At 40.3% G+C, this 25,441-nt stretch overlaps 1 protein-coding gene across 8 annotated transcripts; it reads left to right on the plus strand.

The window, feature by feature from the left end:
- The first annotated feature begins 384 nt into the window (after positions 1 to 384).
- On the plus strand, positions 385 to 24,151 carry BTF3L4 (basic transcription factor 3 like 4). Of its 8 annotated transcripts, none has more exons than XM_036347724.1 (6): positions 385 to 523; positions 3,706 to 3,772; positions 7,371 to 7,484; positions 18,487 to 18,688; positions 22,522 to 22,581; positions 23,112 to 23,565. In XM_036347724.1, the coding sequence occupies exons 2-6, from the start codon at positions 3,719 to 3,721 to the stop codon at positions 23,156 to 23,158; spliced, it is 477 nt and encodes a 158-aa protein (XP_036203617.1). In that variant the 5' UTR covers positions 385 to 523; positions 3,706 to 3,718; the 3' UTR covers positions 23,159 to 23,565. The 8 variants fall into 8 exon arrangements, with proteins under 8 accessions (XP_036203617.1, XP_036203621.1, XP_036203625.1 ...); XM_036347726.1 differs by lacking the exon at positions 385 to 523 and adding an exon at positions 782 to 910; XM_036347725.1 differs by lacking the exon at positions 385 to 523 and adding an exon at positions 1,078 to 1,217.
- The last annotated feature ends 1,290 nt before the right edge of the window (positions 24,152 to 25,441 follow it).

Raw genomic sequence — 25,441 nt, forward strand, 5'->3', positions numbered from 1 at the left:
TTGCTTTTGTTGTTTTTATTTTATTTATTTTTTCTTTTTTTGCTTTTGTTGTCTTTAAACTTTGTGGGTTATTTCTCCAAATTTTTTTCCTCTGTATGTCATAACAGGACAAAATGTCTTGTCTCGCCTCCTAAGTGGAGACTAGTTGAGTACGACAGTGCATACTTAATATCTAGTAAAAGACATCTGACAAAGTACACACCCAAACAAAAATACACACTGCGCTTTTATTAGGCTCCCTACCTATCGCAGGCACCAACACAATGGAAAGCTTGGGAGACTGCAAGCTCCAGAATGCACCGCGGCCACCCGCACCTGTCACCTTTCCATTGGGAGGCGCAGAGCAGGCTGGGCCCTGTAGTTCGCACTCGCTCTCCCCGGATAGGTTGCTCTGGTGAGGGCTGGCTGTATCACGTGGGCCCCGCTCCCGCCGCCGCCGCCTCTGTCGTCTTTCTCTGTCTGGGCTGAGGCAGCCATCTTGCTCTTGCCGCGTGCTGGTGTTGGAGGACTCTCCCTGCTTCAGGTGAGACCCCCGGCGGTCCCGCCACTCCACGGCCATAGGCCGCTGCGCACGGTCTCCCCCCGCCCTCTTCTTCCGACACCCGCCAGCCTCTCGGGCTGCCACTTCCGCCGTGGCGCGCGAAGTGGGGGCGGAGGCGGCTAGCCTGGCCTGTCGGTTACCGGCGGCGCAGCTGGGGGTCGGCACCTGAGGGAAGGTCCCCAGCACCACCGCCCTCTGTGGGGGCGAGCGGGCCCGCGCTGTTGCCATCCAGATCCGGCCCCAGGAGGCGGGTGATCCCCCGCCTCTGTCCGGTTACTCTCCATTATCCAAACAGTGTGAGCTTGGAGCTGTGCACAGCCAGTCCGTTGTCGTCGCATTTGATTCTCCCCGGCAGAGAGGGAAACTGAGGTTTGCAGCCCCGGCCCCCTACCTCCCGGACCGAATTGCGTGGCAGCGCTCTGCACCTCCTAATGGCAGCAACTGTTTGCCAGTCGGCCTCCCGCTCCGGGACGCTGCCCGGCGGGTCTTGAGAGCCCCATCCCACTTCTGGATGCGTAGTAGGCTGTCAGGAGGTGGATGGTGGACCGACTGACACCGTGTGACATCGCTAGTGATGGTGGTTTCAACTTCCTGTCCCGCGTCCTTTCACTGACTATATACCGTAGCTGTCCCCTCGGGATTGGTAACAATAGTTACCAGTTTTTGCGAATCTACTGTGAGTCATACCCTGTGCTATTGATAACCTTTAACCATGAACAGCACGCTTTGAAGTGTGTGGCGTTAACACTTTTTCTAGTGCAGAAGAGTCACAGGTTCAGAGAAGTGAAATACCTTTCCGAAACCCTGAGTGGTAGAACCTTGATTCTTCTGATGGCAAAGCTTATGCTTCTCTTAGAGAAACCCAACACGATTAAAAAAAAAAAAAAAAGGTCGGGACTAAGGGCTGAAATTATTCTCTCTCTGTGTAAACATGATGTATGTGAAAATGCCTACTTTCTTGAGTCCGGAAGGAAAAGGCTGAAAGATTCTAGGGTCCCCAAGGAAGAGCTCAAGGACATATGCCTTTAGGAAGTTACTTCTTCCTTTTGGGCCTAGAAAGTGTCTTCTCCCTTCTGGGCCCTCTTTTGCAAATCTATTAAATTGAGAGGGAGGTGAACTGTTCATAATTTTTACCCTGCTGCTGCTTGCAAGTATTTGAGATGGCCTTACATACAAGACAATAAATTATAGGTTGATTGAGGAATAGGGAAGTAAGCCAGGTGATCTTTAAGGTTTACATTTCTAAGCTTGACATTTCTCATAGACAGACCACTCCTCTTTCCTACTTGAATTCCATACACCCCAACCTGCTAATAGACAAAGGACCCCCCTTCTTTCCCTACCCCCTTGAGCTTCCAACCTCCCTAATATGCTTTTCTTTTTTCCTGAGATACTCCTTGAGAACAAGTTCTCTGTTGTCCTGATTACCTAAAATGGAATCTATTCTTTTATTGTGCACATTGATATAGTTAATTTTGTTACTTTTGTTTCAGACAAGTCAGGACTCTCTATCTTGATTTCTGTCTCTTCTCTTCCATCTCTTGGGGGTTGTCACTTGAAAATGCAGAGGCGTCCCAAAAGATTTATTTACCCTATGTCTAGTTCTAATAGTTTCACTTAGCCCCTTTTTTTGGTCAAAAAAGTCCTTAGCTCTTTGTTGGTTCACTACATCTTCATAGCCAATTCCTTTGAGAAAAGTGAATATTGGTCCTTTTCTGTAGATATTGAGCGTAGAGATTGGGATTTACGTCAGCAAATTTAAGTGTATGACACGCTAAAGATCTCTGATTTTGTATTCTAATCACACTTCCTCTTATAAGAGATTGTTTTTAGCTGCTTGAACATTGTGATTCAGTGCTGAGTGAAGATTTAAGGAATCATAAATTCTAAATGTTATTTGATTAGGCTGCGCAACTGGGAAAATGAAGACTAAATAAATTCTGAATTAATGTAAAAAAATGTTATTTGGAAACTGGACTTTATTTGGCTTAAAGCAGAGATATAAATATATACAGGTTAGTGCCTAAGTACAGTGTCAGAATATGGAATGTTTAGGAATAATCTTTGATTCTCTTTCACTTCTCAAATGAAGAAAACAGTCTTTTTCATCTGAATGATGATTATAAAGAGGTTAGAGAATTGGCCAAAAAAAGGCTTGTACTTTATGCCATCTCTCACATCTCAGTAATGATCTGTTGATCCACAGAACAAGTAAAACAAGGCTTTAACATTGGCTTTTATTTGTTTATATAGTGTGGAATGTTATGGTTCATTATAAACTTAAGAACTTTTTCCCTTAGTATGCATATTACTGACCAAACTAGGATTCATGACTTTATAATGTTCTTAGAATTTTCAAAATTAAGTTTAGCCTTAAAGGGCTTTATTAAGAGTCTCTTCACCTTCTTCCCCCCCAAAAAAATTTAGTATTAATGTAGCAGAGATATGGTTTTTGTCAAATTGTGCAGTGAGGCATTACGCCCTGTATGCAAGCTAAAGGAAGGGGAGGGGAGAAGCTTGCATATTATATCACTGCAAAGTATTGAATGAACTCTGGAAAGTGCTGCAGAAGCACTGAACCTCTAAAAATCTGGTTCTCATTCCTTGTTATTAATATACCATCTGACCTTGAATAGAGGACATGAGGACCTCATATCTTGACAGCTAGACAGTCTATTGTTGAATTTTTTTTCTTTGTCCAGCTTTTTTTATTGGTTTGTTTTTTATTTATGGCTTACAAGGAATACAGAATGTGATTTGGGAGAAAAACATCTACTTAAAGGTTGTGCTAATAACATTTGGTAACAGCTCTCTGCTGCAAAATCTTTGAGGGAAAAACTGGCTTGCCTACAGAGATTTTGTAATTGGTTAGGTTTTACTTGAATCGTGCATTTAAGGAGGGATCTTCAAATGGGTAACTTTGAATCCCATTCTATATGCATATTCGGCTCCCTCGTGGTATTATTTAATTTTTGTTCTTTTAATATCTGGTTTATGAAGCTAGAAAAAGTTATTAATATTTATTAAGAATATAGGCAGTATTAATATGATCATGGGGGTAATGAATGCTGCAAACTCAGTGAACCAGAAAGTACTGTTGCATAAACAGTTATTTTATTTTGGTAAAACAGTAACTTTAACAAATCTATTTTTCCCCCCCCTAGATTTACCAACAGCATGAATCAAGAAAAGTTAGCCAAACTTCAGGCTCAGGTCCGGATAGGGGGCAAGGTGAGTGTGGCATAAAAAAAATTGGTAGGAGGATGTATTATTATCAGATATTATTATTATTTGGATTTGTGGTTATTGAAAATCTAAAATCTTTTCAATAATCAAGATCAAACCACATTCCAATTTGAAAATAATTTGTCAAGCTCTAAAGTAGATAACCAGAAGACTTCTCTTTCTGGTGGTATAGTGGAAATAGCCACCTTTGTTTGAATCCTCTTAACATCTGGTAGTTACATGACAGGAAAAAGCTACCCAAACTTGTTAAGCTTCCATTTTTACATCTGCAAAAGAGAAATAGTCCTACATAGGATGCTCCAAAAAATTAGAGTAATATTTATAAAACACCTAACCTGGTGTCTGGCACGGAGTAGATACTTAATAAATGGTAGCTATTATTATTATTTTAAATATTTATTATTGATTTGTAGGGAGAGAGAGAAACATTGATTGACTGCCTCCTGTACACCCCCTACCGGGAGTGAGCCCGCCACCTGGGCATGTGCCCTGATTGGGAATTGAACCGGCAACCTTTTGGTGTACAGGACAATGCCCAACCAACTGAGCCACACTGGCCAGGGCTGGTAGCGATTATTATGTTAGATTCACCTTCAGGGCATCCCAAATGTGCTGGATACTCTTTCTGCTACAGTTTGGTTTACAAGTGGTTAACTGAAGATATTCCAGTTGATTGTAACATTTTGTTCAGTGCTAGATTTTCCTCCCAAATCCTGCCTGTGTGAACATGAGCATTCTTATTCCATGTACTTTGAAGCCTAAGGAAGAGCTAGTTCTGAGCACTGAACGTCTTTGATTCCCCTTCAGCTCTGTCCCCAGGCTCAAGGAGAACATTCTACCCTTATCTCTGCCCAGTACAATCTTTGCAAAAGGAAAAGCAAGGATAGTGCTTACATCAGACCTGGGAAGGATAGGTAGGATACTATGTAGCAGCTGAACTGTGTCATTTACTTAGATGATAACCACAGCTCCTGGGAATGGGGACAGAAGAGGGTGAAGGGAAGAAGTGACTAGTACTTTCTCTTTTCATAGTGATACCATTATATGACTTTGGAGTCATTAACATTCATGTAACCAAAGTAGGCACATTGTAGCATGAAATGTAATGTACCAATGCAAACACTAGGGATATTCAAGTATCATAGAATATACCTAGAAAAGCTTGATACAGCACATCACTATTATATATATTTTAAACGAGGTGGTTGGCACATTTTTTTCATTTAACTAGTTTATTGAGCACCTACTATGTGCATAGCACAGAATATAAACAAGTTAAAGTTTCCTTCTCTTGACACAGCTCAACTTGAAAGAGAGACATGCTCACAATTACACTGCAGAGTAATAAATGAAATACAGGGTATTCTTGCCCCTGAGAGACAAGGAAGTAATCACTGAGCTGAGATGTGAAGAATAAATAAAATTTATCGCTAGGTAGACAGGTGACAGGGTAAGTGAGTAGATTAAAAAGAGATTTTCATTTTCACACGTGTAAAGGCACAAAGGATGCTAAGGTAATACGGTGTTTTAATGGGATGTTTTGCTTTAGTTTGGTACAGCTAGAATTTAGAGTATATAATTTGAGGTTGGATTATAGTTTTATATGCAATTCTAGGAGCTGAGGATTTTATTCTAGAGGCAAGGGGCAACTATTGAAGGACTTTAAGAAGGAAATAATAGTCATTTTAGAAAAATAACTGCTGGCATGTGGAAAATTGAATGAAATAGAAGTTTGCATAGGGGAGAACAGTCAAGAGGTGCTGCTATAATATGTGAGACACAAATATAGGGATTAGAATTGACTTGACTGATAGAATATGGGGGATGAAGAGGAGAGAGACGAGTCTGGGATAAGCTCCAGATTTCTGGCTTTAGAGACTGGATACATGGTGGTACAACCAGCTACAAAACGTAGGAAATATAAGAAGAATTGTTTGATGGACTAATAAGCTTTTAGACATGTTGAATTTGAGGTGTCTGAGTATCATTTGAGTTGAGGTATCCAGCAAGCAATTAAGCTATCCCTGAGTCAGACATGTTTCACAAATAAATGACCATCTATGTAGTAACTCATGGTCCATCCTTCAGCAGCTGGATTTTATTACAATCTCTGCTGCTACTCACAGAGCTCTCTTCCACTCCCACTGGAGTTGTTGAAACTGAAGCCCCTGCCCACCCTCAATAAGGCTGAGTACTACTCTAGGAGCTACTCAGAGATTGAAACCTCCATTCCTTTCCCCCTCGCTCCTGCCAGGTCTCAGAAGGTTTAGCCCTCAGGACTTGGGCTGCTTTGTTAGTATTTTGGCTCTGCTTTCAGTTTCATTTTTATAAATTGGCCCAGGAATTTTACCCATTATTTTCTGTTGTTTTTCAGTGGAAAAATATATTTAGAACTTCAAAGTATCGGTTTAGAAATGAGCTTTTCCTATCTTAGTAAATAGTATAATTTTCAGCCTATTTGCTTAGGCCAAACTTCAAAGCATCATTCTAGATTCCTTTTTTCCTCATATCTGACATCCAAGCCATCAGCAAGTCCTGTTGGTTCTTCTGACAGTCTGAGTTCTCGCCATCTCCACTGCCACATTCCTCAGCTCTTACCAGGACTGCAATAGTAGCTTCCTGATTAATCTCATTATCGTTCATTTTCCATAGCAACCTCAGTCATCTTTTAAAATTGTCAATCAGATCAAGTCATTTCCATGATTAAAACCTTTCAGTGGCTTTCTATTGCAATTGGAATAAAATCTAACTCCTTCCTGTAGCATTCTAGGCTACTTGGCCCTGTCCTTACCTATCTTTCTGATTTCATTTTCTTCCTCCTTTCCTGTTGTTCACTCTGCCCTAGCCAGTACTGGCCTGTTTTCTCTCTTCGGACACAACAGCTTCACTCTTGTTTCATTCTGCTTGGATCAGTCTTCCCCTAGATCTTCCCATGGGCCTCAGCTCATATGTCACCTTTTCAAAGAGGCTTTCCCTTAGCATTCTAATAAAATAGTGCTTAGCTCCCACACAATACTCTTATCACTGTGTTTTCTCAATACCCTTATCCCCTTTGAAATGATCTAATTTGTTTATATATCTATTTACTTTAATAAATAAATATTTATTACCTTTCCACTGCAATATATAATCCTTAAGGTAAGAACCTGATGTTTTTCACTCCTGGATTCTAGGACTCTAGAACACTCACATAGTAGGCATTTGATTCTTAATTATGTCATAACCTCCAAAGATTCAGACTATTTTTAGACTTTATTGTCAGGGTATGATAGGTACTGTAAAAAAAGTAGTTATAAAGCACACTAAATTGTCTTGAAGTTATAAGTTATTTTTTATTAGAAAACTTTTGTTAGAAAACAATGTTGAAATGATAAAGGCTGAATATTGGAAAGAATAAGAATTTGCTAGAACTGACCTTCAAAAATCAGGATTAGGCTGACAAACACAATTCTGAGCATTACTAATCATTACTGTTAAGTCAGCAATTTCTGATGTGGGTTTCAGAGTACTGTGGATAGGAAGACATGTGATTGCAGTTGCCAGATGCAAGGCATGCTAACCCTTCTGTTTGGTTATTTTTCAGGGTACAGCTCGCAGAAAGAAGAAGGTGGTACATAGAACAGCTACAGCTGATGACAAAAAACTTCAGAGTTCTCTAAAAAAACTGGCTGTCAATAATATAGCTGGTATTGAAGAGGTACGATCACTTTGTAAATTATTAAATTATGTGGACAAATAGTACATTCACAAATAATTAGCCACACTTTTCAAATATAAAATATCACCTTAGGAGAATCTGATATTGTCACTCAGATATCTTTGAAGGACTGTAGCTGTTGAATTTACTTATTGTATAAAATTGGATGCTCGTCCAAAAAATGATTTTAGTAGATAGTTAATGAATTCATCATACTTTTCAGACTGAAAGTATTTGCATATATGACAAAATTATGGAGATGCTCTTGAATTTTAAGGTAAAATAAGATTTTTTTCTAATAATATAGAAATAAAGAAACCTCAAGATTTCTTCAAATACGATGGGCTTTTTTTTTCCATAAGAGCACTATTCTGCTATATAAGTCTCTCTAATTATTACCTTAGCCAAGAAGCTCTAGCAGTAGCTTTTCATAGATTAGCTATTTTACTAGTCCTCTTTCAAAAATTATTGGTTAAATATATTTAAATCATTTTATTATATTTTGATGATACTACTCTCAAATAGAAAACCAGAGATTGTTTCTTTCAAAAGACACTAAAAAAATTATCATAACATCAATTACTTGTAATGTAACCATCTAAATCCACTTCTACCTAATGATTCCATTTCTGACAATAACCAATGTATAAATTTTCACTGCCATAAGTTAGATTTAATCATGTCATTACTATGTGTGGTACCACTTACCAAAGAAAGGGAAGTACCTGCCATATATCCTGTATTATTGAGCACCGCCCATGCAGAATTCATTATTTTCATCATCCTATATAATAAAACCCTAATATGCAAATCACCACACAGCAGAACAACCAGTTGCTCTGATGCGCACTGACCACCAGGGGGCAGATGGTCAACATAGGAGCTGCCCCCTGGTGGTCAGTGCACTCCCACAGGGGGAGCGCCACTCAGCCAGAAGCCGGGCTCATGGCTGGCAAGCACAGCGGCAGTGGTGGGAGCCTCTCCTGCCTCCGCAGCGGCGCTAAGGAACCCTCAGGGGATGTCCGACTGCCAGCTTAGGCCCGCTCCCTGAGCCTAAGCCAGCAGTTGGACATCCCCCAAGGGGTCCTGGACTGTGAGAGGGCGCAGGCCGGGCTGAGGGACCCCTCCTTGCGCCCAGTGCACGAAGTCATGCACCGGCCTCTAGTTATAGATAAAAGAAATCCCCTTCATTGTTTCCAAGGACATTGCTATTTCTTCTTTCTCAGGTCTCTTTTTTTTTTTTAATTTTTTCCAAATTCATTTTATTCTCATGTAGCTTTTTTTTTTTAATTTTGTTTTATTGCTTAAAGTATTACAAAGAGTATTACATATGTCTCCTTTTTTTCCCCCCCTTTGACCTTCCCCCGGCCTCCGCTACCCCCCAGTGTCTTATGTCCATTGGTTATGCTTATATGCATGCATACAAGTCCTTCGGTTGATCTCCTACCCCCTCCCCCCAACTCTCTCGGCCTTCCCACTGTAGTTTGACAGTCTGTTTGATGCTGCTCTGCCTCTGTATCTATTTTTGTTTTAATATATTTCTTGATTGATTTCAAAGAGGAAGGAAGGAGAGAGAGATAGAAACATCAATGATGAGAGAGAATCATTGATCAGTTGCCTCCTGCACATCCCTACTAGGGATCGAGCCCGCAACCCAGGTATGTGCCCTTGGCCGGAATCAAACCTGGGACCCTTCAGTCCACAGGCCAACGCTCTATCCACTGAGCCAAACTGGCTAGGGCCTCTGTATCTATTTTTGTTCATCAGTTTATAATGGTCTTTATTATCCATAAATGAATGAGATCATGTGGTATTTTTCTTTCATTGACTGGCTTATTTCACTTAGCATAATGCTCTCCAGTTCCATTCATGCTGTTGCAAATGGTAAGAATTCCTTCTTTTTTACAGCAGCATAGTATTCCATTGTGTAGATGTACCACAGTTTTTTAATCCACTCATCTGCTGATGGGCACTTAGGCTGTTTCCAAATCTTAGCTATGGTAAAATGTGCTGCTATGAACATAGGGATGCATATATCCTTTCTGATTGGTGTTTCTGGTTTCTTGGGATATATTCCTAGAAGTGGGATCACTGGGTCAAATGGGAGTTCCATTTTTAACTTTTTGAGGAAGCTCCATACTGTCTTCCATAGTGGCTGCACCAGTCTGCATTCCCACCAGCAGTGCACGAGTGTTCCTTTTTCTCCGCATCCTCTCCAGCACTTGTTTGTTGATTTGTTGATGATAGCCATTCTGACAGGTGTGAGATGGTACCTCATTGTTGTTTTGATTTCTTCTTTCTCAGGTCTTAATGCAGGTGTTTACTTCCTCTCAGAAACTTTCCTGGTAGCACATATACATACTTATGCAAAGAAGGGTTAGATGTCTTTCCTGTAATGTCCTGTTTTGACTTTTATTATAGTATTTATTAAACTGAATTGTTGGTATTGCCAGTACAATTCTAACTTCTTAAAGAGTCATAGCTCCAGAATATCACGCACAAAATTAATGGTACATAATAGGTATGTACACACTCTCACATGCACCATTTGTGTTCACGTGCTTGCATGCTGTCTTCCAACACTCACATACTAGTTGCACTTTTACCAAGTAAAGTTCTAACCTTACTTCCTAAGCTGTCAGTATCGGTGATTTTTCTCCCTTCCCAAAGCATAATTTAAGTCCTCTTGAGAAACTTTAAAAACTGAATGACTATTTGGATTGAGACAAGCTTCTCTGGTCTTTTATGCATGCATTAGCTTGTTGATTTGGTTTAATAATTATAATCATATATAGATTTCTTTTTTTTTTTTTTTCTAAATATATTTTATTGATTTTTCACAGAGAGGAAGGGAAAGAGATAGAAAGCTAGAAACATCGATGAGAGAGAAACATCAACCAGCCGCCTCCTGCACATCTCCCACTGGGGACGTGCCCGCAACCCAGGCACATGCCCTTGACCGGAATCGAACCCGGGACCCCTCAGTCCGCAGGCCGACGCTCCATCCACTGAGCCAAACCGGCTTCGGCCATATATAGATTTCTTTTACATGTTACCAAAGATAGAGAAATCCAAAGCTGTCAAAGAGTAAAGGGCAGGGGAGTGTCAGAGACTATTTTCATACAAAGCCAGGTTTTAGGAAGGCATTCCTAGGTGAATTCCAAGAGTGTAACCCAGAACTAAATTTCTGGAAGTGTTTTAAGTTCTGTGACATTTGAAGATATGTGGATGTGCTTCTTATTTGGTAACCTAGTTGGATATAGTGACTGTGCTGTCACTTTTCTTCCCCTGATAACATTAATCTATCAACATAGCAGTGGTTCCATTTCTCAGAAACAATTTATTTTATCAAAATTGTTTGATGAACAATGTCACCAAAAATCTGAATTTCTGCTTCAGATGGCCTAGTTGCTTCATAGAGTTTTACTGTTACATTCAGCTTCTAGGCTATAATTCTGCCTCTATGAACCCTTCCCTATCTTCTAGAAATCAACACTTTCTTTGTACTTCTGCTGCCCTTAGCTTAAATTGCTTTGCTACAATACATTTATTATTACAACCTCATATTGTGGCTTATAATGATTGTTAACCAAGTTGCCCATTTTTAAAGTTATTGGTTAACCCTTTCCACAATTTCTTCTTCCTCCAATTAGAGCCTCAGGTGCCAATGGGCGGGCAGCTCTGAATATAGGAGAGTAAAAGGGAAGTACCATGCCCATTTACCTTATCATTCCATAGCAGCCATACTTTAACTTTTAATTTCCCACTTTTGCTATATTTTATTGTGATACACACACACACACACACACACACACACACACGGTTGAGCAAAAGTAGGTTTATACGGTGAGTATGTCACACACAGAATTTATTCTTATTTATTAATCATTGTATTATTTTCCATACAAATTATCTGTAAACCTACTTTTGCCCTACCCTGTATATAATATAATATAAAATTTTGCCATTTAAATCATTTTAAGTGTACAACTCATTGGCTTTAATTGTAATTACAATGTTGTGCAACTACCACCTTTATCTGTTTCCAAAGTTTTTCATTATTCCAAACAGAAACTCTGTACCCATTAAGCAATAATTCCCTGTTTTCTTCTCCCTCAGCCCCTGATAACCTCTGACCTACTTTCTGTTTCTGTGATTTGACTGTTGTGGATATGTCATATAAGTAGAATCACAAGATTCGTCCTTTCATATCTGCTTGCATAATGTTTTCAAGGTTCATTCATGTTGTAGCATATATAGAACTTCACTCCCTTTATAGTTGCATAATTTTCCATTGTATGGATAATATCACATTTTATCTATTCATCTATTGATGAATGTCTTTTGTTTTAAATTTGCTTTCCCCCCCTCAATACAAAAATATAATGTCACTGTAGAAAATTAGGGGTATATAGAAAACATGAAAAAGTTACTAACATTCGATCATAGTACCATTACCCAGAAATAACTACTATTAGTCTTGTATTTCTTTCCAATTTTGTATGCATATATTTTTATACATATACATACACGTATCTGAGACTAGCTAGATGGACAATATGGAATCCTTTTTTCCCCGAATAGCATTATATTATAAAAATTGTTTCACATCAAAATATTCTTCTAAATCACCAACCTGGATGGTCTGCATATATTCCAATGTGTGAATATATTATTATTTAACATTTCCTTATTATACATTGTAATGCTTTGATAAAAAAATCAAATCTTGGACTCTTAGGTATATAAATAGTTACCTTCATTTCTGATTTCCTTCAAATAGATTGTTAAAAATGCGGTTACTGGCTGAAAGAGCATAAACATTTTTAGAACTCTTCATTGATATTGCCAGATTGTTTTTCAGAAAGGGTATGCCATTTTACACTATCTACAGTATTGCTATAGAGAAGTCATCTCATCAGACTCTTGCCACCAGAGCATAAGAGAAAATGATCCCAGCATAACATATAGTGTGACAGGTGTTTGCTTTAGCTTATATCAAAAAGAACAGGTTATACTTCATATAAATCTGTAGAAATAAATAGGTGCTGAGCTTAGAAGGATTGAATGAGAAAGATACTGACTTATGGGTGTGCAAAGCCCATAATCCTCAAAATATGACATCCCTTAGACTCACAAAACCCCAGATATTTATAGGCCTTATTATTAAAATGTATATTATTTCACCCCATTAAGATGTAGGAGGAAGACAATAACATGGATTTTCTGATAAACATTTAATGCCACTATAGGAAGGAGTGGCAATAAAACTTGACTTTAAGACAACTGTCAGTTTTCACAACTGCAGCTCCCTGGCCTAGTAGGGACTTGGATACAAAAAAAATCACATAGCAGAAAAATTTAAACCTCCTCTCTGAACTGAGGGCCATTGTCAGCAAATGCTATGGAGTCAAGTATAACTTTGTGAGCCTCCGATAGCTATAAAAACTATTGCTGTGTAAGAATAAAACAAGCATGAGATTTGCCAGATAGGAGGCTGCTGGAATTAATATGTGTGGCCTATAGGAGGCCAGAAAAGGCAGGGGTTTTTTAAGTTTTGATAGTAGCAGTTGTGAGGAATGACTTAAACTGGCCCTAAATTCTGTAGGACAGTCAGGCTAATTCTGAAAGATCAGAACAATAGGAAAAGTCAGACTAAAGATATAGCTCAGAGGATTCTGGGCATCATTGGGGTTATTAGTGGTGCTATTTCTAAACCTTGAGATGACCCCTCATTTACTATTTTGGGAGTTGAGGTCTGACAGCATCCATGATTTAGCTCAGTGATTCTCAACCTGTGGGTCGCGACCCCTTTGGCGGTCAAAAGACCCTTTCACAGAGGTTGCCTAAGACCATCCTGCATATCAGATATTTACATTACGATTCATAACAGTAGCAACATTACAGTTATGAAGTAGTAACGAAAATAATTTTATGGTTGGGTCACAACATGAGGAACTGTATTTAAAGGGCCAGAAGGTTGAGAACCACTGATGTAGATTAAATTGAATAGGTGGTGTCCATTCAGCAAATTTGAGTGACTCTTATCTGCTGGATACTTGCTAAGTCTAGTAAGGCATGGCCTCTGATATCAAGGAGTTCATCTTATTTAATAAAATCCTAATATGCAAATCAACCAAACGGCAGAACGGCTGGTTGCTATGACGTGCACTGTCCATTAGGGGGCAGATGCTCCACGCGGGAGCTTCCCCCTGGTGGGGGCAGTGCACTCCCACAGGAGGAGTGCTGCTCAGCCAGAAGCCAGGCTTGCGGCTGGAGAGTGTAGTGGCAGTGGTCAGAGCCTCTCCCGCCTCCGCTGCAGGCGGGTGATAAGGAACAAGGGGTCCTGGACTGCGAGAACCCTGGACTGTGAGAGGGATGTCCGACTGTCGGCTTAGGCATGATTCATAGGAGGATTGGGCCTAAGCCAGCAGGCGGACATCACCCAAGTGGTCCCAGACTGCAAGAGGGCTCAGGCCGGGCTGAGGGAACCCCCCACCACCACCACCCCAGTATACAAATCTCATGCACCGGGCCTCTAATCTCTAATAAGGTAAAAACTTGCAAACATGATTATACTACGACAATTCTATTTAGTTGTCATACCCACAAAGTAAAGAATGTGCATAAATCACCTTAAGTTTAGGAGCATCTGACCCAAGACTTGGCTGAATGAGAATTTACAAGGTGGAAAGCAGGACAAGGTTTTTCTAAAAAGTGAAAACTGCATATGTAAATGCACTAGGTATGAAAGGACAAAATATTTCCTGGTAAATACACAGTGTGTCCATATTGTTAAAACCAAAAATAAGAGCAAGGGCATTTGGACTGGGGTCTCAAAAATGCCTCCTCCATTGTTCAAGTAGCATCCTTTCAACTACCTGTTAAGTGGGAAAAAAAACACATTTTGATATAAAGGAGCTATTTAATTGAGAAAGGGTATAGTAGCTATTAAGTGCTAAAGTCATAATAGTTTTTGTTTACTTGTCTACTCCTTGTTCTTATACTGCAGGGGTCCTCAAACTACGGCCCGCGGGCCACATGCAAATACAAATACTGTATTTGTTCCCGTTTTGTTTTTTTACTTCAAAATAAGATATGTGTAGTGTGCATAGGAATTTGTTCATAGTTTTTTTTTAACTATCGTCCGGCTCTCCAACGGTCTGAGGGACAGTGAACTGGCCCCTTGTTTAAAAAGTTTGAGGACCCCTGTTATATTGTATGTAGATTATATGACTTATTTAGACCAAACATCAGTAAAATTGCTGGAGAAAGTCAATTCTCCATATAAAATACATGCAGTTTGCTTTGTGAATTTAACAGATTCCTTAGCCCTTCTTTTACCTCTAAAAGGGTGGGGGAGGTGTCTAACTAATCAGCCCAACAATTTCATCCTTTGATAGTTTCTAATAGCTTGTGTCTAGGAGCCTTATACAACTGTCATTTGCTCAGTAGAGAGGAAGGAATGTTAGATAGAAACAAAATATTTTGGCCTATTTAACTTCTAGTATTTTATCCTCTCTCTTCTAAAATTAACTAAACTCTCCACCCCTTTCTGGACCTTTTTATTCATGAAACTACATTTTTTAAACAACCATTAATAAATTTATTTCCATTTCACAGTCTGAGGTGGAATTCATCTTGCTTTCTACACTAAACTCAAACAATGTATTTCAGACTACAAAGACCTACATCAGGATGTAAAATATGACTTAACATTTAGCACTTGTAAAAGAAGCTTGAACAGAGGGAAAACTCATGAATGTTTATTCTTTTTGGCCCTGGGTTAGCCTCTTATTTATTTTATAAACGAGGAAGATATATATTATCCACATATCTGTGCTATTTTCCTTTTGCATTCTACATTGAGCCTATATTCTGAGATAAATAATTCTCTAGCAAGTGTTCATAGGACCACAGAATTGAATTTTTATAAGTAAATAAACATTTTAAGAATGTGAATGACACCATAGGAAGGAAACTAAACAGAAAGTTAAGACACCCAAGTTCAAGTTCTGGTTTGCTTACTGTGTGTAATCTATACTAATAAAAGAGTAATGTGCTAATTAGACCAAGAGACCTTCTGGACATCCTTCCAGACAAAGCCATGGTGGTAGGGCCGAGGCAGAGGCGGTTAGGGGTGAGAAGGCTGGTGGGGGGGTGGGGAGGGCAGTTGGGGGCTATCAGGCCGGCAGGCAGAGTGGTTAGGGGCAATTAGGCAGGCAGGCAGGTGAGAGATTAGGAGCCAGCGGTACTGGATTGCGAGAGGGATGTCCAAGGGGTCCCAGATTGGAGGGGGTTCAGGCCAGGCTAAGGGACACCCTCCCTCCCATGAATAAATTTCATGCACCAGGCCACTAATCTATACTAATAAAAGGGTAATATGCTAATTAGGGCAGACATCTTCTGGACAAAGCCACAGCGGCTGACCAAGGCTCAGGCAGGCCGCAGATGGAGGCTGCTGCTGCTGGCCCAAGGCTCAGACAGGCCACGGATAGCGGCTGCCGCTGCCAGGACCAGCCTGAGGCTCAGACAACAAGGGCCGGGCCTAGGCTCAGGCAGCTGCAGCAGCCGGCAGTGGCAGCATCAGAGGCATGATGGGGACATCGCCTTTCCCTCATTGGCCAGTTGCCTCCCGCAGAGGGAGGCCAGACTGCGGCTTAGGCCCGATCCCCACGGGGAGCGGGGCTAAGTTGTCAGTAGGACATCCCCTGAGGGCTCCCGGACTGTGAGAGGGGGCAGGACGGGCTGAGGAACCATCCCCTCCCCCCCCCCCCCCCCCCAGTGCACGAATTTTCATGCACCAGGCCTTTAGTGTGTGTGTTTGTGTGTGTGTATAATAATAAAAGCGTAATAGGCTAATTAGACTGGATGTCCTTCCAGATGACCTGGACGAAGCCGAGGCTGAGAGGGAAGCCCAGGTCCCGGGTGCTGGAAGGAAGCCAGCGCCAGCAGCCGGGGGAAGGAAGACCTACTCTTGCATGAATTTTGTGCATTGGGCCTCTAATATATATATGAAATAAATCCTTAACTACAATACTGAGAGGGAAGGGTATAGAATTGAAATCGTGATTTTTGTCAGAAAAACATATTTTGGGAAATTATTTGTGGGTTTAAGTTATAGTTTTCCAGGGAATTTGCCTTTATTTTCTCTGTGTTTCAGGTCTTGCCTGAAATTTAGACACCCCTTTCTTCCCCTACCTTTCTGGTGCTGTCTATTAGTGGTGGTGATCACCTCTGAGGAAGAAAAGCCCACTTCCACTGACCATGGAGAACACTCAGCATCTCTGCTTGATTTTGGATGGATCATGAAATGCATCTAAAGTAGCCAAGAGTTAACTCTCCTAACCTTTTTATATAATAAGCATGTTACCACCAAGGTAACTTACCCAGTGGAGTCAACTACATAGTGGAAGCACATTCTTTACACACTTAACGTATGCAAATTCAATGCTAAAACAGAAAGTGCACAAGTGAGAGAAAAATAACATTTTAAATAGCACATGCTCAACCTTCCTTCTCAATAAGACTCAGGCTATGGATTAAATCAAATCAAATAGTCAGTTCATATAGAAAGAATGTGAGGATGGCTTTAAAGGTTTCCCAGTGTTGGGGTCCATCCCCAGCAGGTCCAGGGGTTCCCAAAGGTGTGGACAGAGTCAGCAAAGAATGAAGGAAGGACAGGGAGACAGCGTTCATTTGATCAGCATAGCCAGGTTCTCTAGCCAGGTTCGGTCTTTATTGTTCTGTTACATCTGTATTTATACCAGTTGATTTTAATCCTATCCATTCTATTCCAAAGGTTAGGGTGTTTCTTATCTCCATTCCAAGGTTACTCTATTGTTCTATTAAGCTACAAGGAAGTAACTGAAGGAGATTATCCTAAGTAAAGATTATGTAGCTTAAGTGTGATTGTTCGTAGTTAAAGTGATTAACTACCCGCCTGGCACTTAGTTAAAGGGTTTTACGGATTTATTCCCTTCCTTAGTCCTGTTAATCCCTAACTCCAGGGAAAACATCCCCACCTGGGGAAACAACCTTTCTAGGAGAGGTGTCCTGGTTAAAACACATAGCCCTAAGAGGGGGAGCAAACATATGCCATATATGCCAGTTCCCTTGAAACATAAGCTGTGAAGATGTTTCTTCCCTGCAGCAACTGTGTTAAGCAGCAAGGGTGGACCAGCTTCCGGCAAGTTCCCCTATTTTTATTTTTTAAATGACAGTGCATGTAAATCAGCAGCCACCTCTCGGATTGGGTTGTTTAAGGCTTGGAAGAAGACTTGTTTGTGACTTTGCCAACAGGTCAGTCCGAGGCTTAACCCTATATTGGCTCCCCACATCCCAGTAATTGATAAGCATGTTCAGGTGGCCAGGCCAGTGGGTGGGAGAGCTTCTTTCACATTTACAAGGTTATTGAAGGTTATTGAGAAGCAGCACTTAAGAATTAGAGGAACTGATAAAATCCTCCACAGAGAATCACATGATGATAACAAGTTGAAAATTTTATAAATTTACTGTGTTCAAAGGAATGAAACACCTGATCGATTAAATTTCTGAGTGTTCTTTATGGATTTTCAGTGGTTATTTTTACCATACACTATTACCCCATTACAACCTGTCCCCTAAGTAAGAGGCTACCAAATGGTATCTGTACCAATTTAGTTTGATAGTGTAAACTGAGTAAGATAATGGCTATTAAGAAGCCAGTTCTGGGCTCATTATTACTTTTTTTTTTTAATGTGGGTATGAATTTCTTTCTCATAGTAGAAGTCTGAATTTAAAATCTAGATTCTTTGACCATCCTAGTAATTTGTGCTATCTACACCATTTTACTTTGTTGCTAGGGTCTTTTCCCACCCATATCCACTACTTAGATAATTACTACCTTTGCAATGCATAACTACCAACTAAAAACAACATAATTGGCTAAATTGTTTTTTTAAAAGGTACTGTTTTAGTTGTACCTATTTTGTGAAGTACATTTTCTTTTGTGTTCATACAGGTAAATATGATTAAAGATGATGGAACAGTTATTCATTTCAACAATCCCAAAGTCCAAGCTTCCCTTTCTGCTAACACCTTTGCAATTACCGGTCATGCAGAAGCCAAACCAATCACAGAAATGCTTCCTGGAATATTAAGTCAGCTTGGTGCTGACAGCTTAACAAGCCTTAGGAAGTTAGCTGAACAGTTCCCTCGGCAAGGTAGGTATTTCATTTTAGTACTTCTTTTCTTCCCCACCTTAAAGAACCTAATGATTTTTAAAGGTGTCACATTACTAGAAGAATTTGCCTTATGTATATTTTACTTTTATAATATTACTTGTAGCTTCATACACTTTTTAGTTGGTTTCTTTAATAATTATGCAGTGTGGCATAAGGATACATTTGGTTGAAAGTAAATGAATACATTTTGGTTGAAAGTAATAACCTAAAAGGTACATGCCAGGATCTTCAGGCCACATTTTATAAAGTCAATTGATACTTCTGATTAATGGCAGCAAGAACATAGTGTTGTACCAGGCATTGTGTTAGATTTTGGTTATCCATATAATAAAAGCCTAATATGCTAAGTGTCCGGTGACTGGTCAACTGTTCAACCAATCAAAGCGTAATATGCTAAGGCCACTCAACTGCTCGCTATGATGTGCACTGACCACCAGGGGGCAGACAGTCTACCGGTCGACCAGATGCTATGACGTGCACTGACCACCAGGGGGCAGATGCTCCTACCGGTAGGTTAGCTTGCTGCTGGGGTCCAGCTGATCGGGACTGAGCGAGATGGGCCGGACACACCCTGGAGCTCTCCTATGGTCCCTCCCCCGACCCGATCGTGCACTGGTGGGGTCCCTTGGCCTGCCCTGAACCCTCTCACAATCCAGGACCCCTTGGGGGATGTCGGAGAGTTGGTTTCAGCCCAGTCCTGCAGGCCACTCCCCTCGGGAGGGCGCCAGACGCAGGACTCATGGCTGGCAAGCGCTGCTGTGGCAGCATGAGCTTCTCCCAATTGGGACTAATTGGGCATGAACCCGCAGCAGGCACAGTGGAGGCAGTTGGGATGAGCGGGAGCGGCAGGTAGGAGCTGTGGGTGGCGTTGGACTGGATTTTGGCCTGATCCCTGCAAGCCACTCCGTGGGAGCCCACCTGTGCAGGAATTTGTGCACCGGGCCTCTAGTACACACATAAAGACCACCAGGGAGCACACAATCTAATTGGAGAGAGTAAGAGGATACCCAAGTTTGATTTTAGGTCATGTGCAGAGATAGAGGTTTCTCCTGGGTGTATTATAAACAGAATGTCAATGACAACTGTAGCCTGTGGCTCTGAGTTTTCCCCTTATTTGAAACTAGAGGCCCGGTGCATGAAATTCGTGCATGGGGGTGGGGGGGCGGTCCCCTCAGCCCAGCCTGCACCCTCTCCAATCCAGGACCCCTGGCTCCTAATCACTCACCTGCCTGCCTGGTTGCCCCTAACTGACCCTCCCCCTTGCCGGCCTGATCGCCCCTCACTGCCTCTGCATGCCAATCTGATCACCCCTAACTGCCCCCCCCATAGTCCTGGTTGCCCGTAACTGCCCCCCTGCCAGCCTGTTCACCCCCAACTGCCTCCCCTGCCGGCCTGGTCACCCCCAACTGCAACTCCCCCTCCCCTCCCCCCCACCGGCCTGGTCCCTGGTCTCCCCTAACTGCCCTCCCCCCTGCCAGCCTGGTCGCCCCATGCAGCCTGCTGTTCAGTCATTTAGTCGTCCCTCACTAACTCCCCCTGCCGGCCTGGTCGCCCCACGCAGCCTGCTGTTCAGTCATTTGGTCGTCCCTCACTAACTCCCCTGCCGGCCTGGTCGCCCCACACAGCCTGCTGTTCAGTTGTTTGGTCGCCCCTCACTAACCTCCCTCCCGGCCTGGTTGCCCCACGCAGCCTGCTTGTTCAGTCGTTTGGTTGTCCCTCACTAATCCCCCTGCCGGCCTGGTCATAGGCAGCCATCTTATGAGGGCTAATTTGCATATTACCTCTTTATTATATAGGATACCTCTCTCGTTAAGGCAGTTTTTAGTGCAAAATCCTGTACCTGTGACTATAGACAGGCACAGCCCTCTTGCAGCTTCTGAACTGCTGTGTACTCTCTCAGCACAGCCCACACTAACCTTACTTGCAGACTATACTAGAGGCAAGAGTGAAGACCCACTTGTGGCTGCAGCCAGCCTTAGCTGTTTGGAGTGGTGCCAGATCCTCTAGAAAGTGGTGGAACTGACAGTTAATCAGTGTGACCCTGAGGCCTTGTAACTCCTGCCAACCAGCCTTTACTTCCCTTGTGGCTACTATTCAGGACTGGGGACAAGGCCAGTCGTGGGATAGGAGGTAGGGGTTTCTGTGCTTCCTAGAAAGATGCACAGTCTGGGAGCAAGTGACTTTTCCACAGGCTTCTTGTCTAACACCCATTCTTCCATCATACTTTCCTCTATATTATTTTAGCTGGAGATTTCTGTGGATAAGTGCTTTTTACTAATTCCTGATGGTGGAGACTTATCGGGGCCTCAAGCAGGCAGGTTTAATAGGAGTTATATTGCAAAAAGAGGTATAACAGATTACATGTTGGACCTGGAAAGTTATTAGACAGTTGTGAAAACTGATGAAACCCATGGACATAGTTTTCAGAACCCACACACATACAGGTTTTCTTTTTAAATTGTTGTAAAATATACATAACATAAAACTTACCATTTTAACCATTTTAAGTGTATAGTTCAGTGATATTAAATACATTGACATTGTTTTGCACCATTTATAGTTTTAAATCTATTGTATTTAAAGATAGAATCATAGTTCCTTTTCCCCTCCCACCATCCCCTTCGTTTGACAGAGCAGGTATTCCAGAACACCTGTGTTTAACTGGTGTATTATATTTAGAGCACAAGTCTTGGCTCAAAATCATTGATGATGTGTGGTGACAAGGAGAGTTACATTGGGACCTAACTGCCACAAGTCACTGCATCATCACAGTTCTGCTTTCCAGGAGCTGGAACTCAGGCTAATGTCATCACTATTGCTAATCAAAACCAGCACCGATTTTAGACATATTTACTTCTATGGTTGAGAAATGGAGTGTGTAGGTGGCCAAACAGAAGGGAAAAGAAGTTCTGCATAATGAACACTTTATTAAAGTATGATCATTAACATAACTTTAAAGGCAACAGTTTCTGAATTTTGCCCCATTGTCATTTGAGTCCCACGTCCTTGAGTTTGCTCTATCACATTTTATATCCTGGAAAAAATGCAGTTGAGATATATGAATAAAATGCTTATCCATACAATTGAAAAAAAAACACATAGTGCTATCACAGAATTATATTTTTGTTTAGTGTTATTGATTGTACTATAAATGTAGCAACCAAACATTCTGAATTTCCAAAATAGTTTTGGTTTCATATGTGTCTTTTTTTTTTTTTAATAAAAATGTTTTGTTTTGTTTAATATATTTTTATTGATTTCAGAGAGGAAAGGAGAGGGATAGAAACATCAATGATGAGAGAGAATCATTGATTGGCTGCTTTCTGCATGCTCTCTACTGGGTATTGAGCCCAAAACCCAGGCATGTGCCCTGATCAGGAATGGAACCCGTGCCCTCCAGGTTCATAGTTTGACACTCAACCAATGAGCCATGCCATTTGGGCCTCAAACAGCCTATTATTTCAGTGCTCATACTGCATAGATAGATACTTTCTTATACCAAAGGAGATGAAAAAATTCTTGAATGTTGATTTTTTAATTTGGAGAATAAATTAACTATGTCTTTTTATTCAAACTAATCTGCATTACTCCATTTTTATATGTTTTACATGCAGTGCCCATTGAAATAGCCAGCTGTATTTAGGGTATGTCCAATGAAGTTACAGTTTTATTGATTTTAGTATTAAGTAAAAAATATGGCATTAGATTATATAATATTTTACTTTTTAGTAAGATTTAGACATGAAGAAAATATAAAGTATCTGTACATGTCTTTTTTCTCAGTGACTAATTTTAAAATAAAATTTTTGCAGTGTTGGATAGCAAAGCACCAAAACCAGAAGACATTGATGAGGAAGATGATGATGTTCCAGGTAAGTGACATTTCTGTAGTTTTAAGATTTTTAACATACTGCTGACCGCATTCATTCACTGCATAGAGACTTACAGTTCGTTGTTGCTGGTGGGCTTGTGAATATTCATTCACAGTGATGTGGATATGACCTAATGAAAAAGAATGAAAGCCCTCTCAGTTAGAACTTCGAATCAGAAATTGTCACACACACCTTTGCTGCCTGCATATGAATTTGGAATCACTGTGATTATAAATTCGTATAGCTATTGTTATAATATTTCTGTGGAAATTATGATTGACATCTGGAAATGCTGTTCACCTTAGTATGTATAGACAAGACTAAAATTTCCTTTGGGTTACTGTTTAAGCAGATAAATGAAGCATTATTAGTGAAATGCCACCAATTCATTTCTGTTCCTTGTCCTGTGTATTTTCAGACTGATTCTAGTAGCAACAACTTTGTTTTATTGGGGTTAGAAGTTAGGAATTTTATTTACCTCTTTTTTTTTGTATCTTTAACTCATTTACTTTTTTTTTTTTTTTTTCCAGATCTTGTAGAAAATTTTGATGAGGCATCAAAGAATGAAGCTAACTAAAATCTTTTCTGGTTTTTGGAAGTTGGCATGGACTAGATTTAACAAATCAGCTATGTGGTTCCAAAGTTTTACAGACACGGAGAACATCAACTGTTACTAGTTCAGTAATATAATATTTTGTATATTAATAATGCTGTTTGTTCAGCATTTTCGGTCATTTGATTTTGCATTTTGCACTTCCTCCCAGGATCTATTCTTTTGGTCAAAATCCAAAGTATTGGTGCAGTTTGAGGGTGTTTTGATTTTTCTTGTTTTCTTTTTGTTTTTTTTGTTTGGGGTATTTTTGGTGTGTGTGTATTTTTTTGTATGCGTGTGGGTATGTGTGTACACAGTGGAGCGCAAATTGGAAAACAGTTCTATTTATCCTCCTCTTTTCCCAGTAGAAATAAAACAAATCTTTACATTTGTTACTTTTTATTTTTTCTATTAATGCACAGAATTAATGAAAAGTGAGTATCTTGGATTTCAAATCTGAGGAGATTTTTATCCTTGGAGGTTTGGTTTTCATTTGCTTGGTTAACATATTTTTCATACATTTCTCTGGGTTTAAAATGTCTTGAAATGTTTTCACCAGCTTCTGCTGGCGTAATGGGTAGCATGTCTTTGGTGCAGTTGCCTTAGATTCACTTATCTAGTCAGACCCAGAAGAACTTGCTTCCTAAATGCCTTTTTTCCTCTCCTTTTGGTCTCCAAATGGCATTGTCAGCCATTGGTAATGCTCTTCCTCATACCCCAACTAGCCTCAGAAGGATGTTCTCCATATAGAGTTAAGTGAGTGCCTAATCTCTCTTTTTTAAGACTTTGTTCCCTTATCTTGAGGAATAAGAGCTCCACCTTCAACTTTTTATTCCCCTCTTGATTTTACAGTTTGGTAGATTTCAAACTGGAATAGCTAGCATGTGCTTGCTAAATAATTTTATGTCAGCCTTATCCTGTATCCTAGCTGTTCATAATAGCAGGTACAAAAATGCCTCTTTTTTTTTTTTTAAACAAGGTTGAAATTGGGAATGTCCTTTTGAATCAGATAAAAATAGGCCATAGACTCATCCCCCAGCACAAAAGGGCATTCTATGAAGTGTTACCAGCCTGGGGAGGATTTCTTCAAATACTCTCCTACTCTGGCCTTGAACCTACCTCTAGATTGGATCTTATAGCTGCTCACAGCATCCTCCTGCATGCTTATTAGAGTAATGCTTTGGGAAGAACACTGGTAAAACACAGTATTTATTTTTCACCTCCCTTCAAAGGACTTGGAGGTAAGTTGCATTCATTCATTCAAGTTTCCCTCTTGCTGTCTAAGGATAAAAGCTTGTATTTTGTTATATCAGCATTTGTTATAGCCAATATTTAAGGGTAAGATCTAGAAAATCTATCATTTCCTGACCCACCATCAAACTAAGTATAGCTTAATCTCGCAGCATATCAACTTTGTTTCAAGCTAGATATCTTTATTTGATATCTAAAGTGAAAGACCAACCACTTATCAAGATATCTATAAACATGAAGACAAAGCTCTTGTGTTTTATCATCCAGACACCTCAATTTATTTTATAAATTTGTTTCATTTTCCTGTTATGTTTTATATAATATATGGTCTTAACTACAAAATAAAATAACAGTAATAAAATAACAAAAGAGGATATTTCCTCTTGTGCTTCTCTTATTGTTATTGTCTGCAGAATTTCTTTCTTTTGTATTTCCCCTCTGCTCCCGACCCCTAAATGAATTTTTAGCCCAGTCATTATTTGAAATAATATTTCATCCATTGTTATTCTAAATGGTCTACATAGTCCTGTTCCTCTGACTGTCCCTAAGGGACACATTGTGGGGCAGACAGGGTTAGGGTGGGCATCAAGTGGTTAGGAATATGTAAGAGATGAGTAGTATAGCGAAGGAAAAAGGGAACATTCATCTGGAACACAAGAGACTTGGGCCTTTATCTAGAGTCTAGACTCTGGCAATAACTAGTGGCTCTGGGCAGGTTGCCTAATTAGTCTGAAATTCATCATTAGTCAAATAAGATGTTTCTAAATCTTCATGTTTCTTCTACTCCAACAGTTCTGTGAATCTTATTTTTGAAAATTCTCAAGGTGATTTTATCTTTTTAGAAATAATCTGTTTTTATCAATATCCATAAAGCCTTTCTGTGATATATTCTTCTTCCTCTTTTTCCCTTTTAATCACATTTTAACTACTCACCCAAAGGAGCTCCTCTGGTCAGTGTTTCATTTTATCCTGATAACAACTCCTAATGGCTGGTCTTTCTTCTGTGCAATAAGCCAG

This window comes from Myotis myotis, unplaced genomic scaffold (genome assembly GCF_014108235.1).
Source record: "Myotis myotis isolate mMyoMyo1 unplaced genomic scaffold, mMyoMyo1.p scaffold_m19_p_2, whole genome shotgun sequence".
Taxonomy (NCBI): domain Eukaryota; kingdom Metazoa; phylum Chordata; class Mammalia; order Chiroptera; family Vespertilionidae; genus Myotis; species Myotis myotis.

What these genes read in the sequence shown, in the direction of transcription:
- BTF3L4 (XM_036347724.1), top strand. Translation starts at nt 3,719, where the DNA reads ATGAATCAAGAAAAGTTAGCCAAACTTCAGGCTCAGGTCCGGATAGGG. An exon ending in TGAACAGTTCCCTCGGCAAG is followed by an intron (nt 18,689 to 22,521) that starts GTAGGTATTTCA and finishes AAATTTTTGCAG; the next exon opens with TGTTGGATAGCAAAGCACCA. An exon ending in GGAAGATGATGATGTTCCAG is followed by an intron (nt 22,582 to 23,111) that starts GTAAGTGACATT and finishes TTTTTTTTCCAG; the next exon opens with ATCTTGTAGAAAATTTTGAT.